Genomic DNA, 21,147 nt, shown 5'->3' with positions numbered 1-21,147 from the left:
ATTACTAACGAGTATAAGGACCATTGTACCAAGATGCTGGACGATGGAAAACAATGTCATGCTCACGTGACTCTAAACAGCCTATCAGAATGTTAATTACCCTGAGCTCCGATGGGTCTGCAGCCTGCTCGCAGATGGAGCCGTTAGTCTGGGTCCGGGGTATGGCATTGTCCAGCTCCAGTCCAGGGGCGTAGCTTCTGGCCCGGAACTTCCGAGACCGGAAGTCACGTCTTTGCCTCTCCACCTGGCCAATATGGCGCAGCTTTGAGGAACACAAAACAGCAGGAAAGGCCACAAGTGAGAACAAGGACAAGTTACTAAGTATGTTACACAGGCTGTTATAACATCGATACTATCTATAAAATGGTAAATAGAAAAAAAATAGAAAAGTAACATTTGTAAAGCAAATGTATAATGTTTACCTTCGCGTATGGTCTGCTCTGTCAATTCTTACTCAAACACATATATAGTGATAGGAGTCTAAATCCCTCCTACTATAAAATTGCAACATTATGTAACCCAACACCAGTTACCATGGTGAGAGACAGTCTGGTTCGGTCAGGTCAGAGGTCACTGTTTGGAGAAGTAGAAGAAGAAACGTAGCATAGCAAAAACAATATGTTTTCCTTCGGTAAACATAAAAATATTGTAGTGACCTTTGGAATGAAGATGATCCCGACCATGACCGTGACAGTCAGCTGGCTGTGCAGGAAGTGAGCTAAGTATGTCACATCCGGGTGGATGATTGGCAGGACCGCATGTCTGTAAAGTTTGAAAAGATTCTGAGGAAGGATTCAAGAGAGAGAAGGGGGGGGGGAGAGAGAAAGAGGAACAGATACATGCTGCTGCAGTGCATGGACTTCACATTGCAAAAGATACAGAAAACACCGTAACACCAACCCCCTATGGGGCTAGAGTCCACCCTTTCAACACTCGTCAAACACCAACCATAACATTACAGCCGGCAGCGGCGCCAGGGATTAAGTCAAGTGGGAGTACTTCAGCCGCGCCATTGATGCTGAACTCTCAGCATGGTCAGCGGACCAAATGAAGCGTCTGAATGCAGATGCATTGGCAAAAAAAGCTGATAGTCGGCGCTTTTGTCCCGACTCTATCGTGGCTTACATACATGTACAGATCAACGACCTAGAATGCCTCCAGTTTTCGATCGTGCGACAAATGTGGCCGGACCGTTCCTGAGCATGGTTCTGGATAAAGTACGGTTCTGGACACAACAGTTACCTCGCGACGTTGAAGATCAATGTAAGCAGAGCTTCATTGCCGATGGCGATGGTCATGAACAGCGGTTCGTTAAACTCAGAGGGCGCTGAGCGGATGCGATAACACTGGTACAGACCCCACACCAGGAACAGCAGTTCTCCTGAGGAAGTACGGGTTAGAAACCGGTTATTTACAGACACTACAGCAAGTCAAACATTTATATAGAGACATGGTACAGACAGACAGACAGACAGACAGACATACAAGTATTGAATGTCAACTTCTACTTCGTTTCGCATGTTGACAGTTCCTAGATATGAATGTTTTCAATGATACTTGATGTAAGTAAGATATCGTATGTAACACACCATATATACTGTAATTGTATACCTATATCTAAACAGTAGCTCCACAGACTCAGCGAGCAGTAGGGGAACTTGAGTCCCGAGCCCGTTCTCCCATCCACCGAGACGATGCTGATTCCTGCTCGGGCCTCCTGCACGGTACACGCCGTACCAGCGAACAGCAGACCCAGGGCCACCAGCACGATGGCAGCCAGCAACTTCAGCAGACCTTTATCAGACAGCTCCAGTTGAGTAGCCGATCTTGTTTGGAACACTTCCAAATATCTATTTTGAAGAGAGATGGAAGAGATGGAAGAGACTTCAGTTCCTAAATAAATTCAATTTCATGTAGTAGAACGGTTGAGACCAACTATCGAACCTGTCTGTAGTCAGTAAATGAATACATAGCAGCCATGACTTAGCGTTGAAAGCCTGCCAATACCTTTAATGAAAGTCGATATTTGTGACGAATATATACATTCTGCATTACAAGCAAGCGCCAATGGTCAGATAAATCTGAAATATATCTGACAAATATATCTGACAATCCAATCTACGTTAGATGATGTAACAATACAGTTTCTAAATTTGGCCCAAACGGCATTCTATAAGTTCATTTGCGGGCTGGAAGGGTAGACAGACGACGGCAAAGGCCCGGAAACGTCTCTGTTTATGGGCATTACGTTGGCATCGTATCTTCTTTCATTGTATGGAGAATAAATCACGTTGAATGTCTACGGATCAGACACCGCGGGGCTTCTTGTTTGTCTCAACACACGCGGTGACAACATTTCTACTTTATAAATAGATACCAGAGATATCCCGTTGTACATTTTACTCACTAGGAACACAAAAGTAAATGAGCAGCAAGAATAAACTATTGCAATCTCCCATCACAGTAAAATTGTGCTATTCTTAGGAATTACCTCCTTGCCCTCAGAACAAGTACTCCATAGGCCAAAGCGAAGCCGAGCTCTCTGAACCAGAACAACAGGAGACATGTAGCGGCGATAGGTCGGAAGTAGAGCACTATGACCTGTAAAGGTTACAAGATATGTGAACTCAATGCGTAAAGTATTTCAGATACTTCATATGCAAAGAAACTTTCTATGGTACATAATTAGACCTTTCCTTACTTGGCGATGACGATCATTAATGGAATCAGAAATTTGGGAAAAACAATGGCTATTGTAAATGGTGTAAAAAGTTAGGAAACCAAATCCATGGTTGTAATTTGCATCTAACATTTGCATATCGAATATTTAAATTACACATCGAATATGCAAATTAGACCAGAAAATGACCCAAATATGCAAATTGCCAGAAATGCTAAGGATGAAAGATAAGACCTACCGGGCTATACAACAATACTGTCCCGAAAAGCAGAAGCAGCAGCAACCACGGGCCAAAGGCTTCAACAGACTAGAAGGGACACATCAGATAAACTGTGTGAGTTATTTCTTGGAAGAACAGTGTAGCTGTTCAGTGCAATAACTGATACATTGAAAAGTAACAAGTCGATTTGCGTACGGATTCGCCATACGGCCATATCATGTGACCTCAAGTTTTTGAAACAATGAGAGAAAGCAATAGCAAACTGATCATGATGATACACCGAAGAATGCATGAACGGTTTACTTTTGTTTTCCGGTGCTTGAACGCGACAACCCCAAGCACCATACAGACGACAACGCTCAAGCACTGGATTCCGGCGACGATGGTTTTCAAGACCTGGTCCTCCTGCACCAGACATGGCGACTCGTCAAGACAAGACTCGCACCCTTCTGCGCACGGCAGGCACTCGAAACTGTTGGGGTACGCCGTGCGCTTGCCTCGTCGCCATCTTAGGTACTCTTCTTCAACGACAGTGCCGTCGAAGAACGTCTGGTTCACGTTCGGGTCTGGGAAGTAGTAGCCCTTCCGACACTGGCAGTAGTACGAACCTCGACGGAAGCCTTGGCCGGGAATCGGGACACACTGGGGAGGAATAGAAGGAAAACTGAAACAATGTCTGGAGGCTAGCAGCTGATTTCCTTCAAGAATGTGTACCTCATACCGTGTCAACATCTTAAAAGTTCAAGAAAAGGATGTCCTAGGCCTATCAACTACTCTCCTCATTTTGTCTAGGTGAAATAATTACTAATTGATAAAACGTACTATTTGGTACTCTCTTTATTTGGCATTTTACTCATTCTGTCTCTAGGCATGACTGAGGATACAGATATTTGCTGTTCGTATATTTCTGCCTAATTAATCAGAATCAGATGTATTTTCACATTTTCCCCCAGCAGTTTGGCGCTTCATAAAGTAAGATGGATCGTAGTGGCATCAGTTTTAGAAGGACGTCGAATCTTCACAAAGTCAGCTTATTCATCTAAGGCTTTATGACGACGCTGTAGGGTCTTCCTTGCTAAGGCACTGATCCGTGGGTGGTTTCTCACAGGAAACGCTTAATACCACTATCTTTATCTATCTGACTTCAAGCTAGATAGTTTTATCAACCCCTGACAACCTCTGTCCCTAAAGGTAGAGGTATGATCTCTTCTTTGATTGATTTTACGTTTGTTGGTAGGTCAATGTATTTTTGAAGGTCATGTTTGTGTGTTCCCAGCTTTAACTCAAGGTGGGTAATACGGATTTTTTAGGTTACGCATTTGATTAGATATTGGGGTAGAGATGATGTAATTTTTTTCTTTGTATCTGTACTTTTGTGTATTGAAATAAAATAATTCTGTACCTTTTCGTGGTATCGTCTACCAACAAATGTTGTCAATATATTCTAGCTCAGGAGTTACGTCGTGTGGGCTCGGGTTAATGGTTTTTAAGTTTGGAATCTTACACTTTTTGTCTTATTGTGTTTTCCCAAGTCCTTTACTGACGTTTTTCTGCTTTGTTCTAAATCAAAACTCCAAAATATGATATATTTCATATGGACGCATATATGACTGAAATAATACTATATTTATATTGTTTCTGACATCCCGTTTCTAGTGTAAAATGTAGTTTCAAGGACATTGGTAGCGGCCAGCGCTCTTAATCCTTGAAATAACTCATGCTGACAAGTCTGGCTTACAACAGCTTATTCCATCCAGTCCGGTAAAATGGGATTATTCGTCTACCCGCCAGAAGCGATCCGAGTTACTGAAGGGTAAAAAATGATGACTGAACCGCCGGCTCTTCGCCGTGATCTGATCGTGGTAGGAATAACAATGGGTGCCACACCCACTACATACAGTAACGATAGTGTAGGAACAAGTATAGTAGTTCATTATAGTAGTTTACAATAGTCTGTATACTTGTAGAAACTTCTGATTTATCTGGGTCCATGACGGGTACTTTGCATATAAGAGCATAGACGTGTAGTAGTGGTCTTTCAATCAATTAAATTTTAATTTAATTGATTGAAAGACCACTACTTGACGGGAAATAAATGGTTCATGATTGCAAGAGGAATAGTGTATCTTACGAGCTACGTATACGGAACATATTTTGAAATGTATGAAAATCCATGGAGTAGTGCTGGATTTTCCCTGGGGAACAGATATGATGAAAGTTCTCATTTGATAGATCATTGCTATGAATATGTACATCATATAGTGTCTAAGCTCACAAGCATTCCGATAAAAATATATTTTCACAAAAGGTGGACCACCAAACATCACCCTGAACGAATGCGGTAAAACATACCTCGGTAGAACGGTTCCTACATTTGTGGGTGTCAGCAAAGATGGTTGTGCTTCCGGGGCACTGGTTGATGTCAACCGAGGAGAGGTCAAAGTCAGCTTGAACGGCGCCGCTGTAACAATACGTCATATCCTGTTATAAATACTGACATAGCAAACCAATACTGCAATCCTTTCAGTATCAATGAGCTCACATAGTGAACCACTGAATGATTATTTACCAATGGCGGCATCATTGGAAGCAAGCACACAAAAAGAGGTACCATAAACCCTTCGGTAGACTTTACTGAAAGACGAGATTAACTCTTATTTGGCTGGTACGTTGTTTCCTAATTTTGCTCTGACACGTTCAAACATTTCTGTTGACTCTCAACGATTCTGTATCATCAATATCTGTGGCAAAGTACATGCTTGTAGAATGGCCGCCTAAGCACGAGAATCACCTCTTTGCATGTCAAGCAACCATGGGTAATCACAAGAGCTGTAGGTGACCAGAATCAATTTGATACTGGAGAATCCTGATAAGTTATCCTCCTGTGCATAGTGTAAGACATTAATGAAGAGACATGTTCGTTTGTAATGTCGTTATCGAAGTTCCACCCGGCTTCCATCGATGCAGCTTGCTCCTTTCCCCTCGTAAGATAACCAAATGCTTCCCTGGACGGCCAAGATTACAGTCCGATATGTTCCGGAGGTCCCATTCATGGAGATTTGTGCCGCCGGTCGATACTCTGGGCCTCTCCTGACGCATATAAAGATCCACTTCGACTGAGATTCAAGGACTACTCGTGTTTTGTGCATCGGAAAAGTAATTATGGAATTCTCCAGACAACTCCTCGTGTCACTTACATTAGGATTATGCCGTTTCTCAGGATTAAAAGTAGGCAGTCAAAGGTTGACGAATGCAATGATGTGGTGCGTTACATAGCCAACACCAGGAAAGTCACAAGAAGCGTAGCAGCAAGTTTCAATGTAGAACATGGATTTGAAATAAGTGTAATAACAAGGTTTAGCGAAATCAGCAGCAGTGATAAGTGACGTGGGTGGTTGGTTTGAGTTGTCCAAACTGAGAATATGTTTCCCTTTTGGTCCAGTGAAACATAAAAAACTGCCAAAATGTGAGCAATAATAATGCATCTATACTATTTAATACTTCGGTTGTCTATTCAATCGAACAGAGAGACCAACCGTTGACTATCCAAACCCATCAAGCATTCTACCCACGTTTTCTTTCAATTTTCACCGAGCTTTGAAACTTGGCAATTTATGTGTGCAATAGTGATTTAGATGAAGATATTCAGCAAAAACCTCAAAACATGGTCGATTTATCACTCTTATCCAGAGCCGAAAATGATTGGTTACACAGATATAACACCAAACACCGTAACGGTGGCTCATGTATTTATTTATGAAGCGTTGCCACATTTATGGTTGCTTAACTAATATACCTGCCAGAACCAGCCATTTTCGTTCTTTCAGGCAATCATGTTGGGTTGTTATGTAAGGTAAAAGTAGCCCAAATGTCGCCTTACATGACCAGTGCATCGTTTGTTGAGTTTTGCCCCAAATAACCAAGGACCCCGTGAGTATATGCACTTCAAACGTACAGCATTACAAGATGTAGGTTCACACCATGAAGCACTGTTAGCTGTAGTTGGCGAGCATCTCTTAAGCCAGATAAATGAACATTGATTTGGTGATAACAGCAACAGAGAGACGCTATCTGGATGGAGGCCAAATGCTGTTAAATTGCGCTTGTTCAGATACAATCATTTAAGCATGCTGTTTCGATCGGTTGTTATCATGCTGGAAGCCAAGCCATACTTTCCAACTTACTGCCGAAGGAACCGCAAAGTGTCATGTGTCTCCTGAAACATCATGCTTTCGTCCTCATTTTGTTGTCTTGATTTTGCTTCTTACAATCCTTCTGCAACTGTGCATTTGACTGTACTGTTTGCTGCAGATTGTAAATCCAAAGTGTTTTCCCATTTTCAAGCAGGTATGACATCAATGGGACGAAGTACTCGAACTGATGCATATGACATGTTTTGCACGCATACGTGCAAAAAGGCCATACACGTGTAAACAAATGGTGCAAAGAGCTATAGAGGTGTGTATTATTACATAAAATATGCATGCAAAATTTCAGCTTCCTGTAATAACAACAAGTGGGTCGGGGAAACTCCTTTGCTCCCCAGGGGACGTTAGTCAGCACATATGTTATTGGAACATTGCCCACAGGTCGTAGGTTGGAACACTGCAAAACCAAACTGTTCTGACAAACCACACAAAGAGATAAGCTGATAAAAGCACCAGCGTCTGCACCAATAACGTTCTCTGATAGCTGAGCCAACCTTTTAAGTCTCTTTAGTAGTCATTTGGGTGATGGAATAGGCCCTGAAGAAAATGGAATCGACTAGGTCAGTATTGTTAACGCAGAGTAAGGTCGAAATAGGGCCACTGTTTTATTGACGCTATTATCGTTTCCTTTGATGCTTTCGGGTTCTTTGCCAATGTAAATGCAGTTAGTTTCAGGTGATACGAATCGGTGGCGTTAAAATAATGTTTTTTTTCTACGCCTCTCTTCTTACCGAGTTTTCATTTGTATGCATATTACTGCCTGAAACGTAGTCTTCAACTTTGCAAGATGCAATAAAATATATAGTCAATATTCTCCAAATGACTCCAGGGCGATCATAAAAGCTTCAAGTATTGAAGATGTGCAATAATTCTGTCCGATTTTGAATAGTGCAATGGAATATCAAATATCACTTAGACTGTAAAGTTTCTCATGACGATTTGAGAGATTGCATCGTGTCTTTTTAGGACTCAAATATTTCCCAGCCCTTTCGCCCCAACCTTTTCAAAACTATACACTATAAAAAGCATCCGTAAAAATGGCTACGGTCTGAGTGCGCAGCTAATGCAATCATGACCCGCGGAGGTGTTTTGTTACATACTGGCGCCGGGGCAGCAAAACATTTCCCCAAACGATCCCACGGTCAATGACTAAAACGCGGTGTAACGTGTTATGGACTGTGTTCCACCTCAGGGAACCGTTGGAGAAGGCGATAAGAAACGTCTACTGCAGTACGCCTGGTGTAGTAAAAAATTGAAAGCCACTTCTTGTAGTTGTTATCAAATGCCTGGAAGAAAGCAGGAAGAGCCCGGGGTAAGAGGAAGCTTAGTTCATTAAAAGGGGTTAAGGTGGTTTACCTCAAAGACGTAGTGCTGAATGATGAATGCTTCAAGAAACTTTTTCAGACATGCCAAGACGTCTTGGTGCAGACGTCTATCTCTCGTGGGATGTAGACAAAAGCAAGCAAAACCCTGAATGTACGACAGTCAAGATCCACCAACGCGAGCATCTGATATGCCTGATGGACACTCTTAAACCGCAATCACAGAGGATACATTTATTTTTGTAGCTAAGGCAAAGTAGCAGTCTTTTAAAAAGTAAGGATACGTACGCCCTTGAAAGTTTGCTAGGATCCAGGTCAAATGACTAAAGTTCTGTATAGATGATAACGTAGCTTGCCCACAGGCAACTACAGAAATGGCCATTCACGCTCATACTGCTATGCTTGGTTGATCCAATATTGCCAGCACAGCTATAGAATTTTATTTGATATATGTCACTGAAGGGGAAGTGTAGAAGATTAGACTGAACATTGGGTGAACATTTAAGTATAGATTTTCGACCTGAAGGCATAGGTCAGTATGAAATACGGGTCCCAAGGCATATTGACCAGATACGTATTTTTTTATGCCCAATGGTTGAATAGCTTTATTTATTTCAGTCAGCAAGTGTGACACCAATGGCAATGCTACATTAATCAGTCTAGACATTTTGGGGACAAACAGATAATGGCTTTCTTGAGGGAATAAATCAGAACAAATGAAATATCTGAGTGGTTGTCTGGGTACCTTCAGGAAGTCTTGTCTAGAGCGCCACAATCTGCTGCTAATTTCGTCCTCCAGTGCCCCAGCTATTTGGACAGGGCCACAAGAAATAAAATCTTTTTCATCACACCCCTAGCGCAAATTTAGGAGGATTATTTTACTGAATGATAAAAAGACCATGTGGTCTCAGATATATGAAGGAAAATCGAGATTTCAGACATGCTCTGTGTTTGTATCTGCACAATAATTTCGTTGGTAAACAACTCAGTTGTCGATGCCTCAGGCAAGTATTAAAAACTATAATTGGAGACGACTTCGCTGATCCTTAAGTATATTGTAAATTAGTGATACACACACACACACGCAATTAAGTGTATTCAAGGGTTAGTGTGAAGTCAATACTGAATACAGCAAAATGTATACATACAATCAATATTTTATAATGCAAGGTTTTATCAAGTTCACTTGTGGCTTGTTATGCCACAGAAATGTTACGACTTCAATTGATCCCAGCAAATTTCATCTACCTTTGATGAGGTCAATAGAAAGATTTAATTGCAACACAAATTAACTTTGCTCCCTTTTCCCCGGAGCTGCTAATCACCTTAATCCTTAATTAGAATTTAATCTTCTGTTATTTGGAACTCAATCGCCGCTGCATGCTCTACATAGCAAGTGGGTTATCTTATGATACATTTGAAAATGAATATTCTTGCATTCTTATCTCGCTGCATCAGAGATGGGGATGAAATAGTATAGTATACTAGGAGTTATTTTTGTACCATGCAATTGGGAAAATACAGTCATGCAAAACACTGTGCATGTAACAATCTTCTTGGTCACCACACCATGTTCCCCATTAGACAAACACAAGCGTACAAGGACATAATGACACTTTACGGAGAGACATTTTGAATAATGTTTGTTTAATCGTCTGCCCCAAAACGTCTACATTTGTCCTCGCATCATCAACACAGAACTAAATTAGCCACAGTAGAGTTTTACAACGGCGCCCATTGGGACGGCCGGCTGCAGTAATCATGGACCTTAATGAGGTCTCCCACTTAGGGATATAATAATAAAGCAAGTCACATATTCAGGCCCTACTCATTCGCAGCATTCCCATGGACAGAGCACAGCCCAACTGAATATTTAGTAGTAGATATAGAACACTTTTAGTAGGTCGTTCTTTTAGATATGGCAGCAACTACATTGAGATTGATTGATTGATGCTTGTCGCTATCTGGGTTAATGGAGATGCATTCCGCCATTATTCCATAGGTTGTGACAGAATTGCATGGCACGCATCTCTTTGCAATTGAAAACTCATGATATTAAAGCTATTACTTTTACCTAGAGCAAAAACGCACAGTTTCAGGTGCTCTAAATGTGGTTTACATTTAATGTGGTAATGTTTTATGGTTAGGAGCTTACGATGGGACCAATGTTTGCATTCTTATAGGCACCAAGGTCATGTTTAGTAACCCCGTCACACAAAACCCACATCCATAGCCACGACGTGTTCTGCATTAAAGTTAGCTTGGAGCAAACACATCAGACGGACCGTGAGGAAAAATTTGGTCACTTCTGGTGCCAATAGGAACATCGGCAAGTGTCGGCATCACGCTGCATTGGATTCCATAAAAACACCAGAAATTCGGGAGGTATAATTTGATCACTTTTTGTACCAATAGGAACATGGATGAGGTTGATCATGAATAATAACATGGATGAGGTTGATTATGAATAAGAACATGGATGAGTTCGAACGAATGTGGTATGTGAGTGGGCATCACAGCAAAGAACATCATAAGGGCTTAGAATATGGATGGTGACGATATATTCAAACTAGTGATAGGTGAACTGTCAGGATAGCAAGTGCCTCATACAGGGACAAAAGCAGGTAATGATGAGACAAACCCTGATGCACTAAAGTGTCGATACCAAAACGCACTGTAACTTTGCGTAGGGTCAAGGATCCAGACTTTAGACGTGGCAACGTACAGCCTTACCAAACTAGCCAGCTGCGTAGGCTGAATGAGAAGTAGGCTCATTAACGCACCCGCGGATTCGGGGCGTGTTCTGACTCACTCTCGGGTGATTTAGCTGCAGAAAACCTTTGAAGGACCTTGACAGGAAAGATAAAAATCACACAGCAAGTGGTTTTATCGTCATCAAAATGGATCAGCATGCCTCAACATCAAGACCTCTCCGCACGCGTCCAAGATGAAGAATTTAAAGGCACTCGAAGCGATTTCAGGGCAGTAATGCTGGATTTTCAAAAGTCAATTCGCTGGACATTTTAGTGTAGTGATGGAATCCACTCTATCCCATTGCGTATTGATATCTGTGAGGCAAAGTGCGATGTAGCTGATGGTAAAATTTTCTTGTTTCGTATGATAGGCTGATTCTAGCTATATCTTGGTGGCAACAATAATAATGGGACTCCTTGCGTAGCTATCAGATTTTCTCAACCAATATTTTTGTATTGCTGCCCTAGAATTAGAGCCTTCTTTGTATTGCCTTTTAGCAGACAATATTAGTATGTAGTGTGAAACTTATCGACCGCCACGTACCAATAGAACTGCCATTTTACACGACTTTCCTCACTTCGCTCAGGTGTAAATGAGTATTGTATTGTCCCCTGTGTTGGTGTCGGCATTAATATAAGTTGAAAAAAACTTGAGTGTGCCGTCACCACGTCTTGTGATTACATGTTTAGGAATATAAAAAAAAACTGCCATTTTCGCACGTTGAAATCAATATGCTTGGAGCCCACGTACGTATATTTTTATATGAATGCTTCACGTCGTGAAACCGTACACGTATCATCAATCAAATTGTCGGGACCAAACCTGCAGCAGACGTATTTTGGAAACGCAGTCAGCCGAACGTGTCCTTATGGCAGACTTCGAGACGCGACTCAACATGTAAAACGGTCTCTACAATCTTATTTCTAGATGTGTATGTGACCAGAATTAAAACTTGCTTGAATGCAATTTTTTCTGCGTTTTACTTTTGTATCTTAAATAGTTGTTTTAGAAATCTGCCAAATTCTGCTGAGCGCGCTATCAGTTTTACCTTTAGCAGATTAACACTAGATTGACAATGATATATAGCATACACTAAGAATCGATATCAGGCAAAAATAAATCACTACGGCGACATAAAATTGACATTACCCTGACGTTTTAGATAGTACCTGCTATCTCTCTTCATTTGACCTAATACTCTTTACCGTTTAGTTCGGCAATGTGAGTCTTTAAATGCAGTACACATAATCATTAATCGACATGATATTAATATAATAACAGAAAACCTACTTAAAACTGCATCAGTTATTTGGTTTTACATCCAGGAGAACTTTATTCCAATATATAATTTCAAGGACAAAATAATGAATAATATCTACAATATCCTGAGCGATGGACGGCGTGTGCCGCCTGTTGATCCAATGTAATTCATTAGTCTTCCTTTATCTGCCGCCTGAAACAATATTTCACCGTGTCCAAGAGTATATCTAATCATATTTGTTCTGATTTATTACCCCAAGGAGAAAATGATACTGATTGTACTTTGCATTAACAATCGCAACACACACACAGGAAGCATAATTCTAAAGAGAGGCTACCAGAGGGGTTTTCCAGCTTTTAGGGCTTGGAAACTCCGATTTTTCAAAGTTGATATTCTAGTCACTTATCTACTGAGGTGAAACGATACCAATGTATGATGACTCACAAGCAGCAAAAGTACCTAAAATTATGACGGAAAATGGTTAAGCACCCTTGGCTACTTTTTAGGGACCACCCAGAAAATGAAGGGCTCATCTTGGCGCTTGTTTCTGCAGTTTGAAATACCCAAAGTATGAAATACTGTTTGAAATATGCTAATGTGAAGCAGTATGTGTCCATATCATAAACATTGCCGTATTCAGAATATTTCCAATTTTGCAATTCTAAAATCGCATTGGGTGCCTTTAAAGGATCAAGCTATCCATTTGTTGGCTTGCTATTCAACACATTGCTCGTGATATAAAACTTCACACTGTCAGAGTTAACGGCGACAGAAGGTAGTTAAGCTTATTATTGATTTTTCAAATGACCCTCCAAAGGGAAGGCCGGCTACGGAAAGTCGCTCGTCTCACACACAATACCATTCATTAGATAACTATAACAATAACTCATTTAGCTCTAGTCCTGATGTAGAAAGAATGATGAATGTAGAAAGTACTAATCAGGGCTTCATGGAATGTACCTACTTTAACAGTAACGTCAAGACATACCTAACCTAACTACAATAAACGCACCGGCAACCCAAACAAGCAACTTGCCATTAGAGCAACCAAGCAGCAAATCAAATGTATGTAAGAAATTGTGACTCAAGCAACTGGAAAGGTTTTGAAAACTGCCAGACGTTTCAAGTAGCATCCAATACATTTCGTCGTCATCACTGACAAAAAGTAGCTAGTGGATGCTGGACTAATACTGTTAGGATACTGTGAGAATGAAAGCATGTGATGCTGTTGTAATGAAAAAGTATTTTGCATATGATTTACACTAATGCGTTATTTGGGTCGAAGTGAAATCAGTTTGTACACCGCCGCGTTGGCTCAAATTGTATCAAATACTTGTAATGAAAAACCCACGGGTACCATGCAAATGTACTGCGATACAACGCGCAGACCCACTTCTTTGTACAGCAAGAGACAGGGAGTTTGACATGGGTACGGGTTGTCGTGTATGAGTATGTACGTATCTCATCCCACTGAGTTACTACAAGTATGAATTACAGCATTCGGCAACACAATATGAATATACCATTGGTAACTGATGAGCAAAGTTACAAAGAGATCCAAACTTTACGTATGGACCCCATTTGACGGTAAAAGGGTAATATGAATCACAGCAGAAACGTATCCGTATCCTTTTCCCCAGGCAACAACCGCTGGAAAGGTCATTTCATCACAGGCAACCGTTTTCAGATATAAAAACTGTTCCACATCCATCAGCAGTGCCATGTTCATTGTAGATTTTCCTCATGTCCAACAACTTGCAGCTTAGCGCCATCGCATTGCCGCCTCAGGGCTTATGCTAAGTCTCCCTATACGGGCCTCTTAGAAGAGCAATTATCGTAGATGAGCGAACACTCTGTCTAATTAATGATTCCTATCATCATACTCTAACTGGAAAAAGACTTGGAAGCTGGCCAAATAGAATTCTTCAGTTGAAAAAGAATAGGAAATGCTTGTACGTAAATCTGCAACATGGACAAAGGGAGTATATATCAGGAAGGGTTTAATGGCGCCTAGTACATCAGATTTGTTCTTCAGCGATTAGGACTGCCTTCAGCACCCAGCGTAATGGACTGCCTGTCATAATTCCCCCCTAGCTGCGCAATAACGACTTAAGGATTCTTCATCGCTGCCAAGTTTGTAATATTGGCGCGCCGAGATTGCCATCGTCGCAAGATGCAATTTCCCACTTCAATGGGTTTTAATTTGGGTTCTGAACCGTTGGTGCGTTTGCCGTTGGGCAGAGACAGATGAAGTAAAGTCTTTCATGTAGTTCCGTCGCATCTGGGATTTCTGTGCGCTAATTGCTCGAGTAGCGTGCGATGTTGTCTTAACTGAGCGTCTAGACTAGATCCAAGGAGGCAATTGCAGCAAAAGCAAAGACATTGTTTGCTTGAGGAACATGTAAATTCGTTGCCGACGCATCATGCACCGTCTTGGGTTTAGACCTTTGTTCAAACAAATCTCCAATTTTGAGGCTTACGTGCCCACTAGCCGTCCCAAACCTCTGCTCCAAGGTCCCTGTCTCTCATTGCCAGGCCTCAAATGCTGTTCCTACTACCAGTGCCAAAGCCTTTTTTCCAACAACAGTGCCTCATTGCTCTAAATCCCTCCTGCTATAACATTGCAACATGATGTAACCCAACAGTTAACATGGTTACAGATAGTCTGGTTCAGGTCATTGACCTTTCTGGTTTGGAGAAGAAGAGGAAACGTAGCAAAAACAATATGCTTTCCTTCGGTAAACATAATAAAAGAAAAACATTCACAATATTGGAAATAAAAAAAAACAACTTGGATGACTAAACTTGGCTGACAAAACTGTCTGCTGACCAGATGGAAGACCTAACAGGTCGACTTAATTTCCGTTGAGTTTCAAACGGTTAGTGAAGAAATCCTGCCAACTTTCCCCTCCATTCCCCCGGGTCGGCCCCGTGAACACGAATCGCCATCGATCCGCCCTGGTATCAGCACGCGCCTCCATTAGACTTTACGTCCCATAACAACAGGTTAGTTGAGCATAGATTCCCATCAGGCGGCGTTTAACTATAAATACACAGGCGCGTTCGTTACGCCTAGATCGGGAGGTGTCGTCGGGAGGGCGGCATTGTATCTATCTATCTTCCTCAACAGTCAACAGATATAGAAGAACTTTAGATGATTCCAGGGCAGCTCGTTACCCGTTTCCCTTAGAAATACGTCGTATGTATGAAATAATATACGGCACCGCGTGAAATGCTTTGTCCGCATTATTGCAAAAGCCGGGTGGAGATATTTTATGACAACCGTTGAATGGGTCTGGCTTCGCGATGACATCGCCGGCTGAATACAAAGTGTATCGCGCACGGGCAATAGAGTCTGTGAGGGGTGGAAGAGGTCAGGTAGATAGGATAAGACGATTGTTGATATACCTGATCCCATTGGCTGGTGTACTAGTATATACATTCCAGCTTGTGGTATAAACGCGACGCAGGTGGCTCTCACAAGCGCGCGGTCATGCCCATCACTACGGCTTAGGACGCAACATATGCCGAGGGAAACTCTGAGGGAAGGGGGGAAACTTTGGAATCTAGTGGGCATATGTTCCTTACTTAGGCTTAACTGACGGCATTGACATGACAGAACTTCTGAATGTCGTGCTCTATGCCTTAACTTTGACAAATAGACATTTGTATGGTGTGGAACAACGGAAAACTACAAAGACCGCTTGTAACTCCTTTTGAATCATGTCTGAGACATATATGAAATTTTACCGCTGAAGACGTAGCCACGTTGACGTAGCGCCATGTTTGGAGACGGTTTCAAATACTAGTAAATGGGGAGCAAATGATATTATTGACAACGTGACTGCAGCAATTGGGGCATAGATTACGTACGCACATATCTATACACTAGATATGATTATGCTGCCATTAATATCCCTTCTGGGAACGCCAAAGTGATGAAAGATGTCGTTCGATCGCTGGAAGAAATCCCCACTGTTTATGACAGATTAGACCGAGCGCCAGTCGGCACGCAGCAAAGAGGTGATCAACAACTCAGAAATCGATGTGTCGCCCCCTTCTCCGACCTCGCGGTCTCTCAGGGACTGACCTTACAACCTAACGCCGGTCTCGTGACATTTGGATCGCCTTTGAAATGCCACATTTCGGCGACGTTACGACGGTGACTTCAGATTTCCACTTAAGTGCATTTTTCTCTCCGCATGGAAAAGACGTTTCTAATAACTACTGGACCGTTCGTCATATGAATGGTTGGGAAGCATCATGGCATGGCTCAAGAAAACACATTAACCAATACACGCCTTATAAGGGCAAGTTTGTGTGACTGTTGATGGCATGGCGTATTTTCTGGCTCCCTAACGTATTTCTCCCCCTCCGAAGAACAAACAAACAAACAAACAAACAACAAACATAAACAATAAACTATCAGATGACATGAAAACTACATACCAATACAGCAAAGGGATCATGAGTTACAGCTGCGAACATACGGAAATAACTGACCACAATACTCCGTCAGAGGTCACTGACCTCATTCGCGGAGAAAATAAAACAGCAAAGCAAAGCAAACCAGAAAAGGACCGATTTACCTTTTCAGTCTGCCTTCACCCTCGACGTAGACGGGGGTAGAAAAGGTGACTTTCCATTTCCGTTGTTGGCCACAGATCAGGGTGATGTTGGACCAATAGTCACGTCCAACTCCCAACCTTTCCCGGTCGCCTGCACTGCTGTCGTTTGTTTCCATCACAGACCAGAACCATTCATTCAGTTCTGATGAAGAATTCACGTCTGTGTCACCTCTATTGTCTGTACTGTTGTCAAACTGGGACTTTCTGTACACGCAAGTGTATGTGGATATGGTGTCATTGAACTGGCTGTTTATTAACCCCACACAACTCTTCATTATGTTGGGATGTTGGAGTAATAACGTGTTCAGCAGAGCGTTGTACACATCGTTCCTCTCATCCTTCATCTCACCTCGCAGAGACCTTTGCAGTGCGGAGATAACGCCCGCTGCATCGTAAATTGATTTCAGTTCCGTTCCGAGGTCGGACGCCATCTTGTTCATCTCCGAACCAGAGGCGGTGTTTATCGCCATATCAGTCGTTTTGCACGCCGAAGAAGTTCTAGCTAACTCCACCGCCTCCAGTGCTAATGATCTTGGGTCTAGAAAATGCGGTGAAGCGCCTGCGGCGCTGGTGTGAGCAGTATTGGCAGTAGTTATGGATGGGGGTGTTGAAGAGCGAGGAAAGGTCTTAGAGCTAGCGGCTAACGTAGCTGATGGAGTCGTACTGAGCGCGGGTACCGTACTTTTACCATCTGCCGTTTGGCCCAGGCCTACAGACGCCTGCAAACACAGGAGCAGCAGAAGCATCCACAGCCTCATCCTTGTCATATCTTGATACATCGTGGCTATCAGTATACTCGATTCGCGGAGCGGAGACGTATGTTCAGGATTACGCCATGTAGTTGATATACGTCTTCAATATCCGCTTGGTATCTAAACGTAGACTTGGAAAGAGTTAGGGAGAAGGTACATTTTTCAGCAGAAGTTTAGATGGATAGGTGTCCCCCAGGGATCTCTTCTTCTCTAATCTTACGCCCAAGTCTGCTGCAGACATAATCTCTGTAGAAAAGGAAGAGACACGATCAGATTAGAAGGATGCGTACGTGAAGATTTTACGACTCTTGCTGTGACGTGCGAACCAAGCAGTATTTCGTATGCATCGTCAGTCATCATGCTTTGCTGAACTTACTCCTCACGACTGAATACTTCAATAAAGACCGACGCTTTTTACTGGGTACTTAAACGTTACCTTATGTAACAATCAAACCCACGGAAATGCCATTTTCTTTCACTTCTGCTGAAAGCTAAAAGCCCAAGGCACCAGTAAAAACAGTAAATTATCCATCATCCAAAGAAACGCAGTAGACATATAGTGGACTCAAGAGACGTTTTGTAAAGCATTTTTGAAAGATCACTATCATGATTTTAAATCATTTTTACTTTCTTGCCAATGATTGGCCACCCAAGGGACGCGGCACTCATCATATACCCAACATCTCGCATTTTGACAAGCATTCCCAACTGGTATTTCCAACAGTTCGAAACTGACAACCCTACGTTGTTGCCAAGCTGTAGAACCACCCCGTTACAAGATATGCTAGCATTTCGAAGGTCACACGCAGATCAGTACGCAATTTGCACCAGGCAAACCGTTGAATTTAGCAGTTGTATATAACGCGCCCTCTGGTTTACCTTATGTTGTGTGTACTTAGGCTGCTGCGCGAAGATTCAGCTTGACGAAGTGTGGCCATCGCATCAGACAGACCAAGCGTGAAATACTTCCTTCAGAACGTGGGAGGAATGCTTCCGAACAGGCGGCACCACTCATACATTAAAACCGGCCTTTGCCTTTCTCCGTATCATGCTTATCCAAAAACGGCAACTTCCCACGTTGGTATATATAAGTAAGAATGCGGATCACTGTGATTTTTCACAAGGCTATGGGACCTTTTGATTAATCCAGTCGGGGATACTGTGTTGATCTCAAGATTTTTTCCAGTATTTACGAAGCTTTCTTTTCCGTTACCGTCACACCTAATTGCACAGACATGGTCTGGCTTTTCGTGATTCCTGGCCTTTGGCGTTAATGATAAATATACGCGGCTGAGATTAGACCGAAAGGAAGCGTTGTTTCTAGAGGCACGTATGACATTTACAGGTGGCTAGAGCTTTTAAATCCTGTTAACGCGCACCGTAACGGGGCTTTGCAACAACATCACCAAATGCTCACGGTTGCCACGGACTTAAGATACTAGCACTGGAACTAATGCTGTACCTAATGCTTTACAAATATGCCAGAGGTTCGTTGCCAATAGACCAAAACCTATCGACGAAAAAATGCGAACGACTGACTTTCTTGCGGTGGCAAAGAATCCTCTAATGGCTATGGTCAAAGACAATTGGCTCTTACCTTTTGAGTGCTGAACCGCCTTCAGTAGAATCGTTTGTCACATGCTCGACTCATCCCATCCATCCATGCATACACAGCGGGTATAAAATCCTACTAACGATCAGGCGACAGAGGACGTAGATGGAAGGGCAATCGCATATTGACCGTCAAGCGTTGTTTGGGTCCACTGGTAAGGCCACGCAAGGCAGCATCTCTGTAGCTGTTGGACACAGTAATTATCAGGGATGCGCGGCGTAGCATCCTCCGCCACAGTAAACATCTAGCGCTAGGCCAGCTCCAAAATCGTTTTCCATTCTTATACAAGCCGCGCCCTACGATCCTCCTTATGATCTCTTTACGAGATGCCCGAGGCTCTAGCTGACAATTGCCGCCTGCCCTCTTCCATCCTCTTATTCTCTGGGTTGGCCGCCGTTTGGAGCCCTTCCGGGGAGGCACTAAAACGTCGCGCGACTGGTAATTAACGATCGCCGCTCACGGAGTGGTGGCCCTGCCTCGATCTCCACGTGACAATTCATCACGCCTCTGCATCAATTTCTACTTCTATCACGAACACAATCAACTCCACAATTACACGTCAGATGAAATTCTGCGGCCCCCGAATCCCTGACTGAAGTCCAGAAGGACCAGTGACTGACACCACAGTCTTCAGCGGGGTATATTTTACATAACCACTCGGGTTACATGACTGGAATAATGTGTTAACGCCGTACAGAATACGCGTACATCCAGCCTGTTAGCTACATCAGATACATGCACACGGCAACGGTTGGACGTAGACGAGATCGCTGTCAAGTGTTAAGCTCCTTGACGGATTGGACATCTCTCCCTCGGCTGGGCCGTGTACCGTACAAAACCGCCTGAGTTGCCTCCCGACGCGCTCGGATCTATCTCCCTTAATAAGTTGTTGATAGTGTGTCGTCGGTGGCTGATTACATCTATGAGAAGACGTGTCACATCTTTCTGCTGCCCCGGGAAGTGGTAGGATCGGCTCCGGGTGAACTCTCGTCTGTAGATGGCGCTGATTGCGGCGATGAATCTTCCGCCCACGTCTGACGGCGCGGGGTACCTCTGTAATCTCCCCAGGAAATCTCAGCCAATTTTCGGCTATGGTAAACCGCTTTTTACCCGAGATTGGAAAGGACGGCAAGCATGGCTGGGAGCTTCCACAGAACGATTAGAAGATACCACTAAACACACAAGGGGAATAAAGGCTCTGCGCTATGAAAAACATTACGTGCCTACACAAAATAACGAAAGTAGACACACTACAGAATCGCCGAATAGCGCATCTATAATACAACAAGAGCTAGTTCGCCGAAATATACCCTGCTGGTTATCTGATGTAAAGAAACTGTTAGAGGAGTCCGGTTTTGCCTACCTGTATTTAAACGGTCACTTAAACACACCCTCCCATCTAAAAGAACTAAAACAGAGATTGAAAGATATCCACATCCAAAAGTTCTACTCAGAACTACAAGCAGAAGGACGAAGAGAAAACCAAGGCAACAAATTAAGAACATATAAAACATTTAAACTGAACTATGAAAGAGAAACATATTTAAACATTACAAACTTCGAACATCGAAAAACCATGTGCAAACTTCGTATAAGTGACCATCCCTTACATATAGAATCCGGTAGGCACAACCGTACCCCTCTGAACGATAGGACGTGCGAATTCTGTGATCATCTATATGTAGAAAACGAGTCGCACTTTTTACTTGA

At 42.7% G+C, this 21,147-nt stretch overlaps 1 protein-coding gene across 1 annotated transcript in view; it reads right to left on the bottom strand.

Moving 5' to 3' along the window:
- The window catches only part of LOC109465345 (probable G-protein coupled receptor 158), a 21,456-nt gene extending 3,502 nt beyond the window's left edge, over positions 1-17,954 (bottom strand). The window contains exons 1-9 of the mRNA XM_019762559.1: positions 17,035-17,954; positions 5,253-5,361; positions 3,204-3,542; positions 2,919-2,987; positions 2,492-2,601; positions 1,612-1,850; positions 1,243-1,381; positions 657-762; positions 101-262 (exon numbers count right to left, since the gene is read on the bottom strand). Coding sequence (XP_019618118.1) covers positions 101-262; positions 657-762; positions 1,243-1,381; positions 1,612-1,850; positions 2,492-2,601; positions 2,919-2,987; positions 3,204-3,542; positions 5,253-5,361; positions 17,035-17,852 — 2,091 coding nt within the window. The 5' untranslated portion in view covers positions 17,853-17,954. The remainder of the gene's footprint in view (positions 1-100; positions 263-656; positions 763-1,242; positions 1,382-1,611; positions 1,851-2,491; positions 2,602-2,918; positions 2,988-3,203; positions 3,543-5,252; positions 5,362-17,034) is intronic.
- Between the last annotated feature and the right edge of the window lie 3,193 nt (positions 17,955-21,147).

This window comes from Branchiostoma belcheri, unplaced genomic scaffold, assembly GCF_001625305.1.
Source record: "Branchiostoma belcheri isolate BF01 breed outbred unplaced genomic scaffold, Haploidv18h27 scaffold15, whole genome shotgun sequence".
Classification (NCBI taxonomy): Eukaryota; Metazoa; Chordata; class Leptocardii; order Amphioxiformes; family Branchiostomatidae; genus Branchiostoma; species Branchiostoma belcheri.
This window is presented reverse-complemented; position numbering and strand designations above follow the sequence as displayed.